Source organism: Tachyglossus aculeatus, chromosome 3 (assembly GCF_015852505.1).
Source record: "Tachyglossus aculeatus isolate mTacAcu1 chromosome 3, mTacAcu1.pri, whole genome shotgun sequence".
NCBI classification, from domain to species: Eukaryota; Metazoa; Chordata; class Mammalia; order Monotremata; family Tachyglossidae; genus Tachyglossus; species Tachyglossus aculeatus.
Genome location: NC_052068.1, coordinates 90,023,548 through 90,046,880, shown reverse-complemented (window position 1 = coordinate 90,046,880; position 23,333 = coordinate 90,023,548). Strand labels below are relative to the sequence as shown.

Genomic DNA, 23,333 nt, shown 5'->3' with positions numbered 1-23,333 from the left:
CTTTCAAGGCCAGCTCTGTCATTTCACAGAGGAAAGATGAGTCTGCCATATGAAAGAGATCCATTAGAGCACGGTCAGAAATATGTTAAGTACTTGTCCATCACCTGATCCTCAGCTTTGGTATTTGCAACCTTAAAGGGGGGGAAGTTTTGGTTTTTCAAACTTACACGGGTAGTTCTACAAAAAATTCTTTTCTTCTAGCTAATTTATCGGAAGGTACTTGGGCCAATTGTGTACCTATGTGCTAGATAATATTGCCGTAGTGGAAGGGAGATTCAAAATAGAAGATTGTTGGCTAATCTTCATAAATGCCTAAATTTATATAAGCTGAGAAATAGAGAATGGTTGTAAAGCACATGAAAGATATAAAAGTGCTGTAGAGGGGGCATATAATAAAACATCTACTGTACAAGAATATATATTAAATATGAAATTTTTCATATTTCAGTATGTCTGTTTCAGTATCTCTCCATTGAATGAATGGGGTGTGTCTCCCCGTGGGAGCTGTCGCACTTTGATACCTCACCATGGCTGGAACTCCTGCTGGGAAGTGGGTGAAATCAAAGAAAATGAAGCTCAGCATATGAGTGCATGAGAGAGGCAGAGACTTTTTGAGATGATGTAACTCATTTTTACAAGTTAGCAGTGGCTTTAGTAATGGTATCACCTCAAAAATCATCTGTTTTCATACATGTCATTGATGAGCTCCATTTTGGAAGGCTTAGCCTCTGTTGTCAGTTTGTCAGGACTTTAGTCCTCAGAATTTTATTCTTTGATATATAGGTTTTTTTTTTAATTTGTAATTTGACCCATTGCGTGAATGATATTACTTGTTGCTGGCACTCTGGGGGTGCGAGGGAGGAATTGTTAGAAGTTGAATGCTCCATGTAGAAGAGCTGGTGGCCAAATTAGCGTATGTCTTAAACCACTTTAATATGGGAAAACACACACACACACACACTCACACACACACAACGCTTTAGCACATACATAACATGTATATATACTTATATATATGTATGTGCTAAAGCATTGTCTTCACTTTCTCAATGTCGGTCATGTTATTTCAAATATGCAATGAAAAATGTGATACTTCATTTCCTGAAGTGTCTACAGAGGCTCTAATATAGTACATTTTGGGGGAATCAGATGGATGGTTCAGCAACCAGTGCTCCTTGCTACGAGAAAATGGTAATATTGTGATATTAAAACTTGCAATCCTTAGGATTCTGAGAAGTGGTCAAAAGTCACTGATTATTTTTCAGTAACCCGAGTATTGCTCTAATGGCAATTACTACCTCCAAGCTGGCTCATTAGGACATGATTTCAACGTAATGATTTCAGCACAATGCAGATGAACTTGAAAACTGGATGTACAAAGAGAAAAAAAGCCTCTTGGACAGCGATGCCTAGCGACCTATCTCATCACTAAAAGAGAGACAAAGGGGAAGTAAAAAAGTAGAGGTTCTCACTGTCACCTGACATGAAAAAGCAGATAGTGTTATAATGCAGACTACTAGCTTCAATAACAAATGCTTATTGTTTTTAAATAACCTGAAAATTGAAGGTATGAAGTAAAATTCCAGGTAGATATCAGAAGTTCTTGGATGCCAAAAATGTCAAGTTTCCTTGTAAGGGGACGGATAGTTGATGGTTGAGACATGTGGTATAGGATCGTGCTGTAAAATTAAATGTGTGATGTGGGTAATGTTTACTAAAAAGAAAGGCTGATTTATTTGGTAAAAGTGGCTAATTATTCCACGGGCCACCTAAAAAACAGTATTAGAGCAGGTCCTCTCAATTCCTCCTGAAAGTACCCTTAAAAAAAAAAAGTAAGTTGAAATTGGTCATTAGGATTTCAGAAACCAAAATTCATGTAGACACTTCTAGTTTTGGAGAACTGGGAGTGAGGTGAAGAACAAATGATCTGAGTTCACAAATTACTTTGGTTAATTGCAGCATTTCCTAGAATTTCTGCATAAGAATTACTTTTTGGAGCACTGTGGTAAAAATCACCCTAAAGCGAAATGGCATTTCCAAGGGCTGAACTTGGGAACAAATTGTTACTCTTGTTTTCATGGGGCAAATTTAATGGCTTAAGAAAGTCAAAAATTCGGACAGACTTTAAAAATGCTATTAGTATCTGATTCTTTAACCAGAGTCCTTTTGAAAGAGAATTAGATACTTGTGCTTTGGAAATTCAGCATAGTAGGACTCAAATGCCATAGGTTGTGATGATACCGATTATTTTTGTTGTGAGATTGGGTCCTTTTGAGTACCTCCTAATTGGCCCAGAAATTTGCCAGGAAGATTGGAATAGACAGCCGCTTCCTGGATGATGCTTAGTACAGTACACTGCACCCAGCGGGCTCTCAGTAAATGTTATTACAAAGCATTTCATCAATCAGTGGTATTTATTGAGCGCTTACCGTGTGCTCTACAGTAGAACAGAGTTGGTAGGAACGTTCCCTGCTCAAAACTAGCTTATTTTTTCTTTTTCCCTCCTCTGGGGCTTTTCTCCATCACTGCTTCCTTCCTCCACTGTCCTCTCATTCAATCTGGACAACTGCTCGCCCACCCACCAGGTTGCAGTAAGGAAGCAAAGGAGAAAAGTTTTAATGCAGCATCCCAGGATATGGAGATACAGGACCCCCAAAACGTTAATTTCATCTACCAAGCCCCGTCTCTCCGAAGTTGGATGGGGTTGATGTTTGTCCTACTCTTTTTGGTTTCAGGCCCCAGAATGATTTTTCTACTGAAAACTTAACTTTAAAAATGCCTGGGCCACGTATACATGGAAGACAAGATTTCAGAAAGGCACTCTATTTTAGAAAACAAATCCATAATAAGGACTAGCCCATGGCAGAAGAAATAGTTAAATGTTCTCCTGGATTTGTGCCATTTTCAGCATGGAGTGACTCTTTGTGAGCTTCCAGGAGCAGTGGGGACCGTCGATCAACGAATGGTATTTTATTGGGGGCTTGCTCTGTGTGGAACGCTGCACTAAGCGCTTGGTACAATAGAGTTGATAGATACAATCCCTGCCCATAAGGAGCCCACAGTTTGCATTGTGGAGACTTTTGATTTACTATCCATGCCAAGTGACTGAAAATAGCCTACAGTCCTGTGAACTGCAGTATTAGCAAGGGGAAAACTCTTTTGGGGTGCCCTAACGAACCATGCAGAAAATCCCACAGCTGTTACTTGCCACAGCGCCACTTCCCTGGTCTCCAGGATCGTGACTGGCAGTCCTTCCCTTGTCCCTGCCAAGAGTTCAGACAGATGAACTGTTGAGGAGGTGAGCTGTTTTTTTTTTTTTTCCTCAACTTACGAAAACCCAGGAAAAGCATTCAGGAAGCTGTCTTCTCATTCCCTTGTAACCTCCCCAGCGCTTAGAACAGTGCTTTGCACATAGTAAGCGCTTAATAAATGCTATTATTATTATTATTCCCCCCGCTTTACCTAGGAAAAGCAGAGTGGCACCAGTAGAAAGGAGTGTGAGAGTAACTCTCCCCTTTCTGTTGCCAAGCCCAGATGCCCAGTAGAGTATTCTTATCTTTAAACTGAAAACTCTCCAACCAACGCTGATACTTGGTTATCCTTTCACATCCTGGCATTGTACTCCAGCCTTGAACTTTTACTCAGTGTGTTTACCCAACCAAGCTGAATGTTTGTTTTTTCCCCCCCTTTTCCTCCTTTTTTCTTTAGGCACCAGGAATATTTGGGAATGAGGAGATACTGGCCTGGGTAGTTAGTGTTCAAACCATAGAGTTTGAGCTGCAGTTGTTAATATTCCTTCCCGAAGACTATGGCCCTCCCTTCCTCTCTGTCCCTGAACTCCCAGTATCTTGTATTAGTGACCTTTATGCTTGACAAGTTAGCATCTGAATTAGTGCAGTAAAGTCAGCAGGTGAGGGCCCCTAGGCCAAGGTTCTACGAAGTGATTTTTGAACATCTGTGGAATGCTGTCCCAGTGGAAAGCTGAGGAACATGTGCCCATTCTTTAAGGAGATGAGCCAGTCTTAATCTGGGGGCATCTCTGTACCAGGTAGGAACCTCATGTAATACATAAATGAGATACTGAGAATGTCAAATAAAATAATTAATGTCCTCAGGAAAATTAAAAAGTGAAATTCTTTTTCTGTCCCCTGTTTCTTTTCCATCTTCCTTCCCCAGAAGTTCATCATTCTAATAAACACCCTTCAATTTTGCAATTTCCACTTAATTAACCACAAGGCATCTAGTGGAATTGAAATTTATTTAATAAGCTTGCATGTGAGCAAAGAGATGTTTACTGAATCTTGACCTATCACATTTTAACCCTCCAAGTGATAAATCTTCAAAAGATTATGGATGAAAACAACAAACCAGCCGCCCCCCTTCTAAAAACTGGTCATCACTATAATTTTAGAGCAAGAAACAAATTCCTTAAATCGGAGAAAAATTTGCTTAAATGTTTTCAATATTAAACAAGGAAATCCTTTTTCTTATATCTGAGTTCAGTGACTGTGTCTATATTGTGAACTGTATGTGCTGAAGACTGGAGAGTTGTCCTAAATTTTGCAAGCTTTGAAATGTGGGATTGCCTCTACGTTCTTTCTTGACAGTCTCCTGCTTTATCGTCCATCTTGCTCAGTGTCAGTTATAATTTTTGCACTTCATTTCTTGCTGCATTGGAAGCGAGGGCTTGTCAAATTTAGGAGCGTAGGGGCCCCCCTGCATTGGAGACTTGAGGCTGAGAATGCCCAACTTGGGGTCGGTTGGAACAAAAGTGATGAATGCTGAAGTGAACATACGGTCCCAAGGTTCTTTCCCTGTCCCCCGAACTCCCCACCCCAAGCCTTGCCTGAGTCCCTTTATTTATTTGGAATGATCTTTGCAAGACTACTTCCAGTCTCACCTTGTACCCTGGATGTGGTCAGAGCCGCCTTCCTGCCAATTTGAGGCCTACCCGCTCTTTCTTGTCCCCACTGTTCAATATTTTCAGTGAACTAGTTACTGTCAAGATAGTGCAACACCTATCCTTTGGAGTTTTACTATCCAATGTATGTAGTCATGTTTGTATTTTTGCCCAACTCTCATTTTGGAGTTAGCTTAAATAAGATCTTTGACGTTTCAATTAAATCACGGCATTTCATAGAGCAAATGTATTCTAGTTTTGATCGAGACACACACTTTCAACCCCAAGAGTTGTAAAATGCTTTGGGTCTGAGTCAACTGTGAAAACACTGAAAAACAATTTCTGGTTGAAAAGGGCCGTTAGATCTTCACAGTCCACAAATTGGGGTAGCCAAACTACCGGGGAATGGAGAATGAAGCATTTTTTTAAAAAAACCTTTAAGAAAGCAAGAAAAAAATTGGAAGCATAATAGGATAAACTTAAAGCACTGGTGATTTGTACGGTTTGTTTTCCTCTGAAGTGCATACACTCTTCCAGTCAATTTGGAGTTTGCAGCTTCTCCAATAGTGTATCCGCCTGGTCGTGATTAGGAATGTTTATGCTGTTTTCCTGAGTTAGCATGTCATAATAAAAGTAACAATGTTCTGACTTAATGATGTCTTATCAAATGGCCTCAATGTCTTTAAAGCTGGCTTCAGTCGTGCTGGGGGATCTGGAGGAGCGACCAGGGAAATTCCAGGATTGCTTGACAGGGGCACCGTGTGGGATAGGAACTGCATAGGCAATGTCCTGGAAGAGGCCATGAACTGCTTTGCGGAGATGCAGAGGCAGACAGAGGAGAAATTTCGCATGTGGATAGAAAAGCTAACGCGCCTTGACACTGACGAAGAAAGCAAGCACCAGCTGGAACCCAGGGAACCTAAAATGCAACTAGTTGGCCAAAGAATTCCCCCCTCCACCCAGTCAGGTGTACAGATGCCTGATAGCCAAGTTCTTCCGCAACAACCCTTCAGTTCTTATGTGAGCTATCAAAATGTTGACACGACAGTAGAATTTCCGGCGACTTTAAATAACAATTTTCCAACTAACTTTCCAGAAAATGGGAATATTGCAGAGCATGATTTGAATCAGTCACAAACTTAAAAGTCTGATTTTAAACTGTGACATTTCTTTGGATTATGCTAAAAAAAAAAAGCGCTTTTTCTCCATGTGAGTTTTTTTCTTGATGTTGTTTTAAACACCACAACAGTGAATGTTTTATTTAAGGAAAACTCTTGTGAAAACAAAACCCACAAACACCCCCACCAAAGCTTGGTAAGATGTAACTTAGAATCTTGTTACTTATCTTTGCAACATTAGAGCTCTGTTTGTTATACTGTAATAGAAGTGTTCATACTATATTCTACTGTATGCTCTTTTTGCATGGCAAAATGTGGATTTAGGGAAATTTAGTTTTACGTTTAGAGATCTAATGATCCTAAAGCACCTGTGAGCAGTTAGTACCTTCATATACATTCTGCAATTCAGACTTCTTTATTGATGACTCTCTCCACTCAGATTTGGCAGATTTCATAGGTTAGACCTTTCGCCCCTCACAAATCTCTAACATGCATGGTAATTGATATTCATATTTCACTAACTCACATCTCATTTAATTACTAATTTGCCCTCAAGCTTTTGTGGATTCCAGTACTGTGTTTCTGAAAATTTATATGTAGGATAAAGCAGCAAGAGAAAATTATGATTGCCGTGCTGGAGTAGTGTCATATTTATTGGTAGGTAGGAGAACTTGAGTTTCCAGCCGGGAATTTAAAAGCGAATAACCGATAACTTGACAAGGATTATGGCGTTCTTGTTGCCCTGTAGAATACTCAATTTATAAAGTGCAAGCATTTTCTTTGGATTTTTTTTTAAATGGCCAAGTTGCAATGGTCATTTTCCAGTGGGTGTGTTTAGGTGACCGTATTTTTGTTTTATGTGTCGTGCCTAAACTGTTCTTTTTGTTGAATTGTTGAAGTATGAGTTGGTTGTGGACATGCATTTCCTAGGATTTCAGTGCATCTAATGCACTGAAATAATGGGGCGGGGGGGGTGGGGATATATCACAAGACGCTCTAACTTTGGCAGTGATAGCTGCTGCTGTAGTACCGCCTGACCCAGGTGTATTAGGATATAGGCTTCTGCAGTGAATGTGACTATGCAGACTGGCAAGCTTCGTGTTAATGATGTAATAGAACTTTGTAGTGTCAGTATCCTGCATTACCCGAGTGTCTTCAGTGTCTTGCCTTTTGGGCCTGCACCTGAAAGTAAGGCCCCCCTCTCAACTCCAAATTTATAGTAGTAGTTGAGTAACCTTGAAAGGCATATAATCTTATAGATGAATCACAACTGTTATTTCGCGGTTCATCCAACACTGAATTTTATGAAGAGGAGAGGGAGGTCATTTGTATTTTGAAATAAGCTTCTAAACCATCTGGGGAATTAATTCAGAGTTGGGCAGCCAGAGCCCATTTAAAGTAGTCAAAAATGCCAAAGGGTATTAGTATTATGTTTTGAAAATGGAGTATTTGTAGTTGGGAAGTTAACGGAGCTGCCCAAGCCAGTCAAGACTTCCTGTATTTTTGGTGTTTTGAGTGGAAAAGGAGTGGATCTCTTCCCTTTGCCAGAGCTTCATATTGAAGGACTGGGGGTTAAGAATGGAAAGTGTAAGCAAAATTGAGGCCAGTATCTCTTGTATTTTATAAATGGCACCTATTTTGGCAGCACGTCTTTTTATGGTATTTTTAAGCGCTTACTATGTGCCAAACACTGTTCTAGGCGCTGGGGTAATCAACAAGGTAAACAGGTTGTCCCACATGAGGCTCACAGTCTCGGTCCCCATTTTACAGATGAGGTAATTGAGGCACAGAGAAGTAAAGTGACTTGCCCAAGGTACCCATCTGACAAGTGACAGAGTCTTTCCTAGGAATGTGGAGAAGTTGAGAGATCTACGGAAATGTAAAGGTGATGAGAGACTAGTTCTCTTATTCATACTCAGACTGTCTTCAGGATTTCTGCTGTATAGCTTTTAGATGCCAGGGTTAAAATTTTTACTTGGTTTTAAGCAACCAGAAGTAAAGTTCTTCCGTATGTAAGCCCTAGGATGATTTTAATAAGGAAAGTTTCCACTGAACTGTGGAGAACCCTCAAATAAAGCTACCTGGATTCTTTAAAATGAAAGAAAAATACACGTAAATTTTACCTCATGAAGTCTTTAAAGCCTAGGCAAATTAAAGATTATAATGCGATAAATGTCTTCAGTCGAAATCGTTCTTTTCAGGGAAGTTTTGTTTATCTTTTCCCCGATGTCCCCTCACTTTTTTGAAATTCACATTATGTACAAAGTTTGAGGAATCTGTACAAATCACTGTGCATTCACAGCATGTTAACATTACTGGCTTCCCCATGCATGCATAAGCAACTTCAAGCAGTAATTGGTTTGGGTTTTTGTTTTTTTGATCTCCTAATTAACATGTTAAGCATGCCCTGAAATGATTTTATTTTTTTAACACATAAGCATTTTTAAAAGGAATGAATTGCAGAACTGCATATAGATTTGAATTAAATTGTTGTTGTTTGTGGAGTCATGTGCTAATTATTATTATAACTGATTTACTTGTAATTGGAAAACAGCTTTTAGCTTGTTTTTTGGCCTTCAGGGGTATAATCGTGGAAACCTGTTTAAATGAGGTCCATCTCTTCTTAAATATGGATCTTAATGTTGTAAGCTGATACTAATTTAAGAGGTTGTTGGGTTTTTGGTTTTGGTTTTTTTTTTTTTAGTGTAGCTTATCTGTCTCTTCCTTCTTGCCTCTGAGTCTCTTCTTGTGTCCCCGATTCCCACTTTTACAAAGAACACCACTTCCAAATGTCCAATTTGGATGAAATGAAGGAGGCTTTCAGACAAAAGTTTATTGAGTATATCCTGATGAATTTCCAAAGTTATTAAGTAATGCTTCCGTTTGGACTCCTCCTTTTCAACAAGTTGCTTAATTATGAAGATAACCTCTAAGGTAGATATTTGAAGTTTTAAGTGATTTTTATCGTCAGTCTCTAACTGATCCTTGAAAACGTCATAGATTGTTTTCTGGTTTCACAGATCATTCTTTTGAAAAGAACAAACTTAAGGCAAAGCCAGACGTTTCTCTGTTCATATTGTATTATTATTGTATGTGACTTTTCACAGTTAAAGGATGCAATTCCTCTCTGTATCCCGAATTTTTGAAAAGCATTGTTTCCTGGAAAAAAAATGAACTCTTTACCATTGATTTTGTTTTGAAATTATGATTGTAAAATGTTGCTCAACACTGGTTTCCCCAAGTTTTGATAGTCTTGCCATTTGAAAGCAACTCTAGAAAGTAGGAGTTTCCTTTTGATTATAATATAATAATAATCTCGTAGCTAGAGTTAAGGTTCTGGTAACTCTTTTCCCCGTATGCCCCTAATTTTAGAAGAATTATGGCTAGTTTAAAATCATGCCCTATGCCAAAATTTAGTCAGTAGTGCCTTTATAGCAGTTTAGTTATTGTTTGAAAGAATAAAATGCCTATCCCAATTTTTAATTGTTTTTTCTTAATTTTTAAATGAATTTTAAAGGACTCCTGAATTTTCTTTTCAGGGGCTAAGCTAGCGAACCATTTTGTCTTTAAGTAGTGGTCTGGTTGGAAATAGGGAGGGAAAGAATGGAAATTAACACGAGGTTTTTTAACCTCATTTTTAAATGAGGTTCCTGCACAAGGTGAGTGTATCTGATCCAAATAAATGCTCTAGCATTTTACTCAGAGACTCTGAAAAAGTATGAGGGCAACATTCTGGCCATTCTTAAGTGTAATAAAACAGTAAGAACCCCATATGTATACCATTTTAAAGCTTCCCACATTTCCCCTGAGGGCATACCATATTATTAATGTGTACTTTTTAAAATAAGGCAAATCTAGGACCAAATTATAAGGTCAAATCATGATTATTGTGTTACTCCACATAGCTTGGAAAAATAGTGCTGTGGAGCCAATTCATCTCATGGGTGTAAAAGACAAATTTTCCCCTGGGCTTACTCATGAGTCTTTCAGAGAAGGAGCTGTTCGGAAGGGGGATCTATTTTCGTTCCATTGAAGTCAAAAGCAAAATCTGGGAGAACATTCTGCGTAGTATTTAAGTGTCTGAAATATATTAGGAGTTAAGGAGTTTAAAATAAGTACACAAGCTATATGGACATTTTCACAGTGTGCAGCTCAAGTTGGAGCAAATGCTGGAGCAAAAATCCGTCTTTTAATAGAACAGCATTTGGGGCTGCTCTGGCCACTAGTGTACCCCTTCCTGTTAGGCTGAAGCCCTTTCTAAAATTTTAATTCTTTTTTAAAAGAGTATGTGGGAATCTACAGTAAATGAGAATGCCGCCGGAGTTACTGCCTGGTAAAATTTAACTGGCTTCCCATAACATCAAGAGGCCTCTCCCAAACCTTTTTCACGTAGAGTATTAACTGTTTTACTCAAGAGATCAGGTACATTATGGGTACCACTCCTAGAGTACTTAATACCCATGGGGTTAGGTGGGATTTTGTTCTTTTTATTGTATTTAAATGCTTACTACATGCCAGACACTGTACTAAGCACTGAAGAGGACAAAAACTAATCGGGTTGGACACAGTCCATGTCCCACATGGGGCTTACAATTTTAAACCCCATTTACCGATGAGGTAACCGAGGCACAGGGAAGTTAAGTGATTTGCCCAAAGTCACACAGCAGGCAAGTGGTTAGTCACCTATGTCAAATACTTGACAGGTGATTCGTACTTTCGTACATCCATACCTGGTGTTGTGAGTTTAAGACCTGCAGGACAGAAATAAGGAAAAACCAACAGCTGTGCCATGTCTAAGTAGGAAAAAAAATAGAAATTCTGGATTTTTCCAGTGCATGCCACACTCGGTAATGTCGAGTGCTGTTTTTTCGGGTGTTCTTTTTTGGAGTGGATAGCTAACAGAATCTTATGTTCATGTTTTCAAAGTACTGGTTATTTGCACCCATACCATTATGATTACTCTCATATTAAACCCTTATGTTTGAGAGGGTGTTTTGTAAACATAAAACTCATCATGCACATGTTCCCTAGGGGAGACCTTTTTTAAAATTACCAATTTAGATTTTCTTGGGGTGGTGGAGGTGGGAAAGGGAGGATAATACAGATTTTTTTAAAAAAAATCTTAGATCACATCCAAATACTTCTGTGAATACATTTAATTTTTAATATCCGATTGACTGAGTTGCCTTTGATGGCAAATAAATGACTTGTATTTTATCCTTGAGAAAACTTAAGGATGCTAAAAATATAAAATGTGCATATTGTGCATGCATTATATCTATCTTCCTGATCACTATCATTTTGTGTTTTGAACCTGCACCCTTAGTCTGTAATTATACAATAAATTGTACAGATTATTCTGATGGAGGCAGTTCTTTCAGTTGACTGCATTCTTTAAAGGGTTTAAGTATTGACCCAATTCTAATTCATGGATTCTCCAAGTGCATATAAGCCAAGTTCTGCCCTTGAATGAACTTAGCTTCTATTGTCCTTAATGAAACTGTGGACCTACTCATGAAAGTAAAGTTTATTCATGGATTCTTTTTAAGTCCATGTTTCTTGGAAATGAAATACTTTGTTTTATTTTGCATTTAAGCACTTAGTACAGTGCTCTGCACACAGTAAGCACTCAATAAATACAATTGAGTAAATGAATCTGTGTTGCCTGACATTTAACTCAAGTTCAGTAAGAATACTTTGATTCAGTATAACAGAGCCTTTCGGTATTACAGCCACAGGAAAACTTAGGATCCTAGATACATTTACCTGATGATTAGGTGTAATGGAGAATATCTTGCTAAAGATGAAATTTGAATTTTCGTGTAGCTGATCTTATTTATCCCATGTACTTTCTTCCCCTTTCCTTTTCATATTGTCTACTAGGCAAAGTAAGGGTCTATAATAGGTGATTTTTGGGGATGTCAGAGAACTGCAAAGTGACACCCAAATACTGTCCAAACCATTTTTACAGTATTTTGCTTTTGATGGAGAATTTATGCTGCAGGAAGGGTAAATGTATATTGTACAGAAGGTTCAGAGTCTATCTGAATTTGCCCTAAATAACAATGCAACTTTGTAAAGAAATTGCTTTTCTGTATAAATTGTTAAAACCGTTATGCTTCATTTAATGAGAGAGTAGTAGGAAAAAGATGAAAAGATTTTTTAGACTTTCACACCCAATTCTCTGTTTCTCTTTTAAGTTCTCTCAAATCTAGAAAAGTCAGACTGGGCTGAGTGAGTGAGTGTGTTTACGTGTACAGTTTACAGTGATATATCAGCCACCCCACCACTTGATATCTTTTCATGCAGTATTACCACATTGTAAAATAAATCAGATGCCCTGTAAAATGAAGGAAAATCTGAGCAGTATTCCTCTCTCCAGCAATGAAGCTTTTTTTCCCCATTAATAATTTTGAAATTTTATGGAGAATGTTGTTGAAATAATATAGGTTTCTATTGTATTTACATTATGTATTCTCTGCTTAATTCTGTCAATTTGAAATGTAATTACTGTAACCTAGAATAAATAAATATAAAAAAGTGAGTGTTTCTTGTTACTACATTTTAACAAGGACAGTATTCTACATTTTAGGGATTTTCTGTAGTATTCAGCGTCATGAATCACATTCGCATTGTAAGATCAGTGCTTGATTTATATAGTGAACATAATCAGGTTTATATCATCTGTAAGCCAGCGGTAGATTTGAAGCTTTAAGGATTGATAATTCTTGAATGACTGGCTTTTTAAAATGAATACCTTATCATTATACTGTTTCATATGTTAGGGTCAGTATCAAGCCAGAACAGTGTTGTGAAGAGATCACTTCTCACCATTTCTTCCTCTCCTACTCCAAAAATTTAAGCTAACTTATAGAAAAGCCCTGATTATGAATTACCAGCCAGTTTATTGAATATGCCCAATCAACCCAAGAAGTTAAAAAAAAGGTTTTTTTTAGGGGGTGGGGGGCACTCTTTTTGAAGCTGCAGAATTCCTGACAGATCAGATAGGGTTATCCTAGCTGGAGTAAGTCTATAGTGCGTTTGACACTTTTGTGATTTATTTTTTGCCTCTAGAGTAATCAAAAACAAGCAAACAAAGAAACCCCAGTGATTTCAAGAGGTGAAGTTATAGATCCTTGGTCTCATTATGTTTCTGAATAATCCATTAGTTATCTCTGCTTTTTCCCATTACATTTTGGTTTAAATTGATGTCTGATTTATTGGCTTAAGTGGGCTACCTTTTGATGGTGGCTAAAGCTTTTTGAGTGGAGATGGTTTATATATGGCCTGTTGCCTTTTATTGCACGCTGTAGCCTGAAAGATTCTGTCGTAGGGTAAGAGGATGTTTTTATTCATTCATTCATTCATTCAGTTGTATTTATTGAGAGCTTACTGTGTGCAGAGCACTGTACCAAGCGCTTGGGAAGTACAAGTCGGCAACATAATAGAGACGGTCCCTACCCAACAACGGGCTCACAGTCTAGAAGGGGGAGACAGTTTATTAATAGGGTAAGTGCAATGATAAACAAAATTGAATGTAGACTTAATTTGATTTCAAAAACTCTCTCAATCATTTGTCTTGGTGTTTTTCATTTTTGTCAAAGGGCAGTAATTATCCCTTACTGGGATTTCTTCCCTTTCAAGCTAAAATGTGTTCAGTACAGCATTGAGAAATGGATACTTTTGCCTTTTTTGTTGTTGTTGTTATTTAAACAATTCCCACCATCCGTGGAGAACACAGTTAATACTGTGTCTGGAGGACTTTTTGAACTCCTCATTTTCACCATAAAAAAACTGTTTTCCTATCTATCCAAAACATTTCTAGTAAATATTCCACTTTACCTCTGGTGCTATGTAGCAAAAATAATCTCTGGTTCCTTGGCATTTCTCTGCAGCTGCCAATTTTGTTTTACCTAATGTAATATTTCAGTACAGTTGATTAATATGGTAATATATAATGGCCAATTGCATTATTATTTGTGTCTAAAGTAGCATCTAAAAGCAAAGGAAACTTTTAAACTGGAATATAGGTAAAAGTCAGTGTGGCTGCCACTTTGGGGCTTAAGGTGGTTTTCATGAGTATTTTGGAGGATAAGGCCACTAGGCTAAGTAAAACGGGTCCAGAGATCTTTGCCAGATCAGAAGGGTGGTAACAGAAGGTGGTCCCAACTCACGGTAGGTGAAGCACATAGTTTCCAAAAAGCTTATGGGGGTAAAAAGTAAGAAGCAGCAGCATCAGAAAGATTGAGAGGGCAGAGTGGGCACAGAATTGAGACTATCAGTAGAAAGCAGTCAATTAGTGATATTTATGAAGCGCTTACTGTGTGCAGAGTACTGTTTTAAGCGCTTGGGAGAGTACAGTAGAACAGAGTTGGTAGACACGTTCAAGTTTACGATCTAGAGAAAGCAGAGGCATGGAAGGTATCCAGATATGAACAGAGAGGAGGAAATTAGGCATGTTAGGCGAGAAGGAAAGGGGGAATCTTGAGTGTGAGTTGCCACAATGGGAAAGGCAACTTTTGCTAATGGGAAACAGCAAAAGTATATTGGGATCATTGGGATTCATGGATAATCCTCAAGCCCCATTTTAGGCAAGGGTGTTTATTTCTTACCTTTAAGCCCATTGCAAGTGCTGTTAATGAGTGATGAAATGGATAAACCCCAATTTTTACCCCCAACCAAGTCTGGCAGAGATAAGCAGTTTCAGGGGAACGGAAGAGCTAAAGATTGGGAAAACCAAACACTGGGTGATCAGCCCCAGGGTAGTCCTTTCTTAGTGAAAAGGATGCATTCTTACAGTACAGTAGAGAAATTTATGATGGATTATCTGTTAATTTGAATGATTCTTCGAAGGTGGTGATTTCCAATTTTGAAGGGGGCCTTGGGTAGTGCTACACTTATTGACTCCTTGGGGCTAAGGGTGTGTAAGCCAGCAAATCACAGTTACATGTCGTTTTTGGCACCTTCACTCTATATACTCTTATGAATTTACCCTGCAGTTTCAAAGTAGGGGAGGAGGGAGCTCATGTTTTTCCAGGTTTGCAACAGACATGTAGAACTAAACATATTGAAAATTCTGCCTGGCAAGTGTTGCCAATGTTGAATAGTAACTGCAGTGAAATTCAAATGTTGAGTAATACCTGCAATTCTAATAATTGAGAACTGAGAAAGATCAATGCATTTCCTGGTACATGAAATTGTACTGGAAACTAATTGCTAAATTATTCCTCATGGAAATTGAACTCCCACTTTGTTCACTCTGCAATGCTATTGTAACTTTCCTCATTATTTAGTGGGGGAAATCTAGTGTTAGTTAGGAAGTTATGTCCACATTTAGACCTGGATTCAAATCCAGAATCTTTGTAAACATCAACGGAACCTTCCTAAATTGCCCCACCCCCAACCTTTTTTTAAAAAAAATTTTGAGCTTTCCCCTCTGCCACCCCCCCACCTCCCCTTCCCATGGCTCTTTTTGAAACTTCCCCCCAATCGTAATATTTCTTCAATATTATGCCCAGGCAGTTACATTCATCAGTCATTGGTGAGAGGTTTAAATTAGCTGTGAGTCAGAGGAGCCCCTCATTTACAATTTTAAATTTCTTTTGAAAGGCAAATTTGAAAAGACAAATATGCTGATGGATTGTAAAATATTGCTTTCTTTCAGCCAGGTTTTCTGTAAATTAAGAATGGTTACAATTGAATGTAAAATATAAAAACACTGCTGTCTTTGTTTATAATGTGTACTAAATTTAAGCTAAGTTATAAGGTGTGCTGTTTGGAAGTGTGGAAGATACAAGAGTGGAGCTACAGATAACAAGTTTATGCTTGTATATCCTTCTGATGAAGACTTTCACAAGTTATTTCCATGGGTAGGTGATAAGAAATATCACTCTGCATGTATATACATTTATTATACATTTTTGCATGATTATACATGTAGGAGTGGTACAATTTTGACTTGACTGCTAATGCTTTTTTATCCAAATATTATTTGACTTTTGTAGGCATGTCTGTCCAAATTTGACTTTTTTCATAGCAATATTGAAATTACAGTAAAGAATAAAAAATCCATTAACTGAAAGAGTGCATTAAACGTCTTAGAATCCATTCCACAAAATTAGATCCTTTTGTAATTAGAAAACATGGTCAAATAGTCAATATTGTACTTGACCCTCGTATCTTCTGCACTCAAGCATTTAGTCTTTGAGGTCACAAGATATATCGATATCATGATTTATCACTTTGAACTCTGATGAGAGCATAGGGAAGGGATGCAGCCAAATGTTCTTTTTCCTTTTCAAAAAATAAAATATCTAATCTATAATCTAGTTTATATGTAATTATCTTCCCCTTTTCCTTCAACCGAAAAGGCAGTCCCAACCCATTTAATTGTAAGGCCATTGTCTTTGAACTTGTGTGTCCCTTTTTGGAGACTAGAGGTCATCTTTTTATAGTTAGCTATCTGGATTTTTTTTTTTCAGTTTTGTCAGAATTTCATATTGTGATCTGTTGGCTCTTTCTACATTGGCATTAAACTACCCATTTCCTTTTACTTTGGGTCTTTTTTAATTTGTAGTATTACTACATGAATGTGATATGGAAGCTGGGGGAGAAGAGAAGATGCCAAAAATGTGTTGTGGCAGTTTTACAGAACTAATGTCTATATCAAGTAAATTTCCTTCAAAATATATTCCAATTTGAGATGTGTTTCTCTTTTGAAGTACACCATTTCATAAAATGGTTTTATTTGCAATATCCACTTCAAGGGTGAAACAGAAAAAATCCCTTTCAAATATAAGAAATAGTTTTAAGCCATGTCACTGTGTGTTGAAATTCATTTTTGGCCTTTGGCCAGTGAGGGGGAAAAACCCAAAACATTCTGCATGTGTCACTTTATAGGGATAGTGAGAATTTTCTGCTTCCTTGAAAGAAAACCTTTTTTGCAGGGGATTTTAGCTGATGATATATATGCTGTGGATAATATAAAGGAAGCCATTAATATTTTTTCAGACTGTAGATGTGTCCAATTAGCACACATATTTAAGCATTCTAGCCTGCAGCACCGAAATGTAATTCCTTTAGAGACTATTCCTTGTTGGCTTCTCCAGTCCTGTCAATCAGGGACAGGAGGGAATTTGTTTTTCCCCCAGAGAAAACTTGAGCATCCTCAGTGGTAGTTAATAATTAGCCCCTACTCTAAAAATCACCCAGAATCAATTAAAATCTTTTGGAGTCTGTGGCTTCTTCTGATTTTCAGGGATAGGTAATAGGGAAGAGAATATTTCTCTGTGTCTTGATGTTACTCCAGAGCAGAATCCTAAAAAACTGACATTTGTAGTTTCTCTTACTGTGGAAAGAGTAGATTAACATTGTGAACTGTACAAATTCTTATCGTCACAATCCTTTCCTTGTTACAGACAAGCAGCTCATGAGTTGCAGTCCTTTAGAATGTTTCAGCTGGTTATAAAAACGCTTGATATTTATATAAACTAGGGTACATGCTAGGAAAATTTTATATGGGGAAGATGTCCTACCTCCAATACCTTATTAATCTAGAACATTTGGCTAGAATTGCCCATTGAAAATGACACCCACTCAAATCAGTTGTTAAAAATTTATATTACTTTTTTAATGGCTTATATTGATTTCTGCAACTCTCCCCCCACCCCCACTTGAACTAACAAAATTCAATTTCATAAATTTTGTAGTAGTTTTTTTCCCCCCTGAATCATTTATTTTATTCTTTGACAGTAAAGATAATTGAATATAGCCCGTTGAATTCTATCAAGCATTTTTTTAACTAACAAGTTTTCCTTGTTCTGACGTCAGTTTAGTGTCCTATCCTGAATCTTTCCAAGTCTAAAACACCTCTCTGGTCTCAGATTATATTTACAATTGAAGCAGGAGGCATGACTCTTCTGCTCAGTCCCTGTAGGAAAAGGCAACTGACATGAAGTGAGCTCTTGTTTATTTTCAGGAGTGCTTTGTACCACACATGTAGATACAGTATACATTTTCTTTCCTCCCCAGATGGACCTCCAGTTGTAGCTCATTATGATATATCAGACACCAACTCTGACCCAGAAGTGGTAAATGTGGACAATTTATTGGCGGCTGCAGTAGTTCAAGAGCACAGTAATTCTGTAGGAAGCCAGGACACAGGAGCTACCTGGAGGACCAGCGGGCTTCTAGAGGAACTGAATGCTGAGGCAGGTTGGTCTACTTTAACCCCTTTCTGATGCCATTATGTGCATGTGTCCTTGGCAGCAATCTTCCCTGTACTTCTAATATACCCTGCCAAATTGTTGGAACAGGCCAGACCAGATATGCTTGACCGCATCTGATTGGGCCTCTAATAAAAGTAGCTGTTCACTGCAAGTGACTGACAGCCTATCACACAGAAAAGGAGAGAGGCCAAGCATACACTTGAAATATTAGTGGTCAGGCTCAGGTTGATTTCAATATCGAAATGCTAGGATACTTTAAAGGAGGCTAAACTTTTTCTTCGGCCTTTGCCGTATTTCTTTTCAGAAGGTTGGATCAGAAATCTTTTCTCAGCTGTCTCATGGGCTTCCATTCAGATTTCTAGTAGTAGTTACTTTCAAGTCATCCTTGCTTTTATGCAACATAAGAAATTGTATATTGAGTGGTTTGGTTTGGAAAATGGCCCCGTGTTAAAAAAAAATACAGACCTTAAGACCATCACAAGAAAACGCTGTCCCTACCGAAGCTGCAAGTAGTGTTTAGCATGTACGTGTTTGACAGTGAATGGCATCTCCAGCTAATATCGTTTAAGACCAATTTCATCCACCCTGTAAAATCTATTTACTGTCGCCCTCTCAGGAGACTCGGGCAGTCGCTGGTTATTTCTCAGGTGGACGGGGATTCTCAACTATTTCAAGTTATTTTTCATAGCGGTCGTAATTTTGGCCAACCTAGGCCTCCGAGGCACAAAAAAAAAATGGAGAATTTTCACGCCCGCTCGCACTTAGTAGAAGAGTGGAAATCCGGTGCGTGCATTTTAATGTGCTGTGAGGCCACAACCAAGTTTTAGACACTGTTTTGGCTTGGTTTTCGACTTCTGATCCATTCTAAAGCGTTACTATTGACTGTTTTCCGAAAGGTCCACTGTGGGTTATGTGTGTGTTCTGAGCAGTGTGGTGAATTGGTCCTCATTGTAAATTGGGGACTTAGAATGGTTCCAGAGTGCAGCGTAATGCCGGAGGAGAGTGGAGTCTAGGTCCCGTGGGACACTGAATACCAGATCTGTGGCTCAAGGCCAGGACCGGATGTGCTGCGAGACTGTAGCTCCCCTGAGGCGGGCAAAGCAACCTGCCGCTTTTCCCAAGGAAGTGGGCGGCCTTCTAGGAGCCAAACTTTTTTTTTTTTTAGCAAGAGGACATCTCTGCATCCGAGGCAGAAGAACTGAATCGTCTACGGATTGAGGAAACTAAGTAAATTCAAGAGAGTCAGTCATCAGAGGAATGGGTCCATACAGGTATTGCATTGCTTTCTTGCTTGTTGAAATAAGTAGCTTAATGAATGGGATTATCTGACAAGAATTGGGAGCCAAAGCTGCACATTTTCTGTTATCCAGGCAGTCGGTCCCATTTACCTTTGTGCTGGGGAACGCGTTGCTCTTCACCGGCATATCCGAAAACCTGTGCTTCTTTTACAACAGCTGGTTTACAGTTCAGCGTTAACTTGCGGGCCTGTAACAGCTAGCCGGTGGCAGACCTAAGGCTAGAACATGGGACTCTTCATTTCAGATCAAATCCTGTAAGATTCCATGACAGTTATTTACCAACCATTGGGGCAGGTTTTTCAGTGATCATTGGGGGTTCCTTTGAGCCAGCCAGTTGCCTTCCATTATAGAATGCCCTCAAAACCCACTGAAAAGTATTCAGTTATTTTTGACTATTTCTAGAGATATAGCAGGCTGAATCCCATCTGCTGGTTGGAAGAATATAGGCAGAGCTCCTCTTTGGTACCCTTACAACTAAACCATTCGAGATGACAACGAAGCACGGTTCTTTAACTCTATGGCTTGCACAGTTGCTTCAAGTCACTTGGCAGATTTTCCCGTTTAGTGGCCTTTTCCACCCATCTCTTGGACACATTCGTCTGTAGGCTTAGTCAAGTTGATGCATCCGCTTACCTGGGTGGTTAATATGGAAAGTGCCACTGGTGCTTTTTTTTAACGATATTTCATTCAATCATATTTATTCAGCGCTTACTGTGTTCAGAGCACTGTACTAAGATATTTCTTAAGTGCTTCCTATTTGCCAGGCACTGTACTAAGCGCTGGAGTAGATATGAGCTAATCAGGTTCAATCCAGACCCTGTCCCTCATGTAGCTCACCATCTTACTCCCCATTTTACAGATGAGGTAGATGAGGCACAGAGAAGGTGAAACAGCAGACAAATAGCAGAACTGGGATTAGAACCCAGGTGCTTCTGACTCTCTAAAGGAGGGTGGAGGCCATATTGGATGATCTCTGTGGCCCGCTCCAAATCAATCAATTATATTTGTTGAGCGCTTCCTGCCAAAAGTCTGTTTCCCATCCTATTTCAAAGTGTGAATTTTTGTGGACGTTGTGCAGAAAAGGGTTTCTCACTTGAGAAAATCCGCTTTCTTTAATACACCCTAAAACCCAATCCTACAGAGATAAGATGAGATTTTTTCGAAGCACCATCAGTGTACAGGGTGCCAATACCAAATTAGGCTCTCCTTTTACCTCTTCTTACAGTGCAGTGTTCTCTAGATCTTTCCACCTTTTGGTCTTTTAGCCTACTTGCCACAGTACATCATATAGTGGCCATTCTTTTATCAGTCAAAGGTATTTATTGACTGTCTGCTGTGTGCAGAGCACTGTATGAAGCGTTGGGAAAGTACAATACAATAGAGTTAATAGACCCCGATCCCTGCCCACAAGGAGCCTACAGTCTACAGGGGGAGACAGCCATTGAAATAAATGACAGAGGTTATAGACTATAAGGAGATGTACGAAAGTGCTGTGGGTTTGGGGGAAGTATCATAATGCTTAAGGGATGCATAGCCAAGTGCACAGGTGACACAGAGGGGAGGGTGGGTAAGCAAAATGAGGGCTTAGTTGGGGAGTTTTGTGCTTAGTTTTCTTTCTAGCCAGATTGCCTGTCCTGACATTTTATGTTGGTTGAAAATGTCTCTGGTGGGAGGAAAGAAAGCAAAAGAACTTCAGAAAAGTAATTATCTTTACAAGGTTGTGTACAGGCAATACAAAGAGTACACAGGCAGCCCGCTGCCATCATAACTAAATATAGTCCTTTTTAATATATTATGGTGATAATTAAATTTTTCTATTTTCAGGCCTGACTCAGGCATCTGAGCTGGAGAAGGCTACCACCCTGATCCCAGCATCTCAGAAAGAAGCAGAATTTCTGATCCTGTTGCATGCCCAGATATCTGCCCTGAAGAGCAACTTGGATTAAGCATGAAGGAAGGCGATGTAGAATGTCCAGTGCACGTCCGGCCTTGCTCAGTACGAAGCAGAAGGTTCCCGGAGGAATTTTTGGTGTGACATTCAGAGGCATGGGGAGAAAAGAGGCGTTCAGACCATGGCTGTAGAACGGATGAAAGCAGATGGCAGCTCATCCCAGGCTGTTTTAGAAGACGGCCGATGCCACGCCCTTGAAGGATATCCTCCCGCCCCGACTCACAGTCAGCACGAAGCTTCTTTCCCACTGAGGCTCCAGGGAAGAATGAGGCAGATGCTCTCGAATCTCAAGCCGAGGAGGATGCCGCGGGAGATTGGAGCTGGCATCGTTCGGTTTCTGATCTCGCTTAATTTTTTTTCACAAATTTTGTGCATATAAGCTATCAATAAAAATAGTTTGGGGTACAAAATGACGACTCTTAACTATCAATTTCACAGATTCGTGACCAGAGTTTTGGGTGCACGTTTTACATTTACAGACAGGTCCACTTCTGTTTGGATTCCCGTGGTTTTGCAAAGGCTGCTGCTGTACTCACTGGCTGCTAATTCTGCACTGAGCTTAGCACAAGGTTTTAAAAATCACCTGCCAAGTTATTTCTCCCCATTCCTTGGGTAAGATTTGCTACCGTCATGAAAAATACACTAGGCTTTGATAGCTTTTAGATCCCATGAAAAGCAGAAGAAAAATCTCCCCCTTTAGTAGTAAGTGTAAAACTGCACTAAGCATTTGAAAGCTTTATTGCATGATCGCACTGTCATCGCGTCGGGTCATCTTTCCGAGGCAAACCAGAGCTTCACTAATGTGATTAGTCAATCCGTCTCATTGGGCTATGTGTTTGTTTGTTTTTTAATGTTGATTTTGCTAGAGGCAGCAGGGCTCTCCCAGCGCTTCTAGCTTCAGAGTCAGAACAACTTCTTGCTTATTGCTGGTACACATTCTTGATTCCGTGTTTCCAAAGATCCCCTGTGCACTCTCTCAAGGGGCTATGCACACCACTGAAGGATACCATATTATTGATCGGTTGATTGATATCATCTCATTCCCTCTTTTGACACATTTGTTCCCCTCACCCATAGGAATGTGTAAGCTTTTCCATGTGTTGTTACTAATGTTTAGCACTTCTAGTCCTGCTCTCGCCTAACCTCTAGCTAGAACATCCGCATCAAAGGCTCTTTCAGTGTTGGTTGTTGCTTTAATAATAATCATGGTATTTGTTAAGCGCTTACTATGTGCCAAGCACTGTTGTTATAGATAATACAGTGCTCTGCACACAGTGAGCGTTCAGTAAATACTACTAATTGAGAGATGATGACTGAAACCTCCCAATGACTTTGTCCTTTGTACCGAAAGCTATTTCAGTGGTAATATCAATATCAGAGGGGGAATTAATGAAAAAAAAATTGGACGGTGCCATGCCTTGATTGTTGTTGAATATGAAGCCTACATTAGAAGAGAATCAGATTTAGTTGAATAGCTGTTAATCCCCAGAATGCACTTCTGATGCATGGGATAATGGGAAACCTTCCAGCATACAAAGTCCCATTCTTCATAGCTAAATATAGTTTTACCGATCAAATAGTAACTTGAAGGCTCACAGATTAGTTGATACTCTAATGTAAAAACTCATAAAACTGAACTCTGGCATCCTGGAACTTTTTTCAGTTTTGAGAAAGACTGTATATAATCCTGGAGATGCTATTTTATGACCCTAAAAAGCACATGGAGACCAGCTTCTCTTATTGCTAAGGGTGGATTCGTTATAGTTTTGAGCGAGTGGTTGCTTAGAAAAGCTATAATGCATTTTAGACATCTGCTAAATGCAATTACCCAGAATTAAA

General features: G+C 39.0%; 1 protein-coding gene across 3 annotated transcripts in view; it reads left to right on the top strand.

Moving 5' to 3' along the window:
* The window catches only part of C3H18orf25 (chromosome 3 C18orf25 homolog), a 104,414-nt gene that overhangs the window by 63,765 nt on the left and 17,316 nt on the right, over positions 1-23,333 (top strand). Inside the window, exon 3 of one of the 3 annotated variants that reach the window (XM_038744256.1) lies at positions 18,049-18,231. The exons of 1 other annotated variant lie outside the window; for it this stretch is intronic. In XM_038744256.1, coding sequence (XP_038600184.1) covers positions 18,049-18,231 — 183 coding nt within the window. Of the gene's footprint in view, positions 1-5,588; positions 6,257-18,048; positions 18,232-23,333 lie in introns of those variants that run through there. One more of the 3 variants, XM_038744257.1, reaches the window with a different exon arrangement.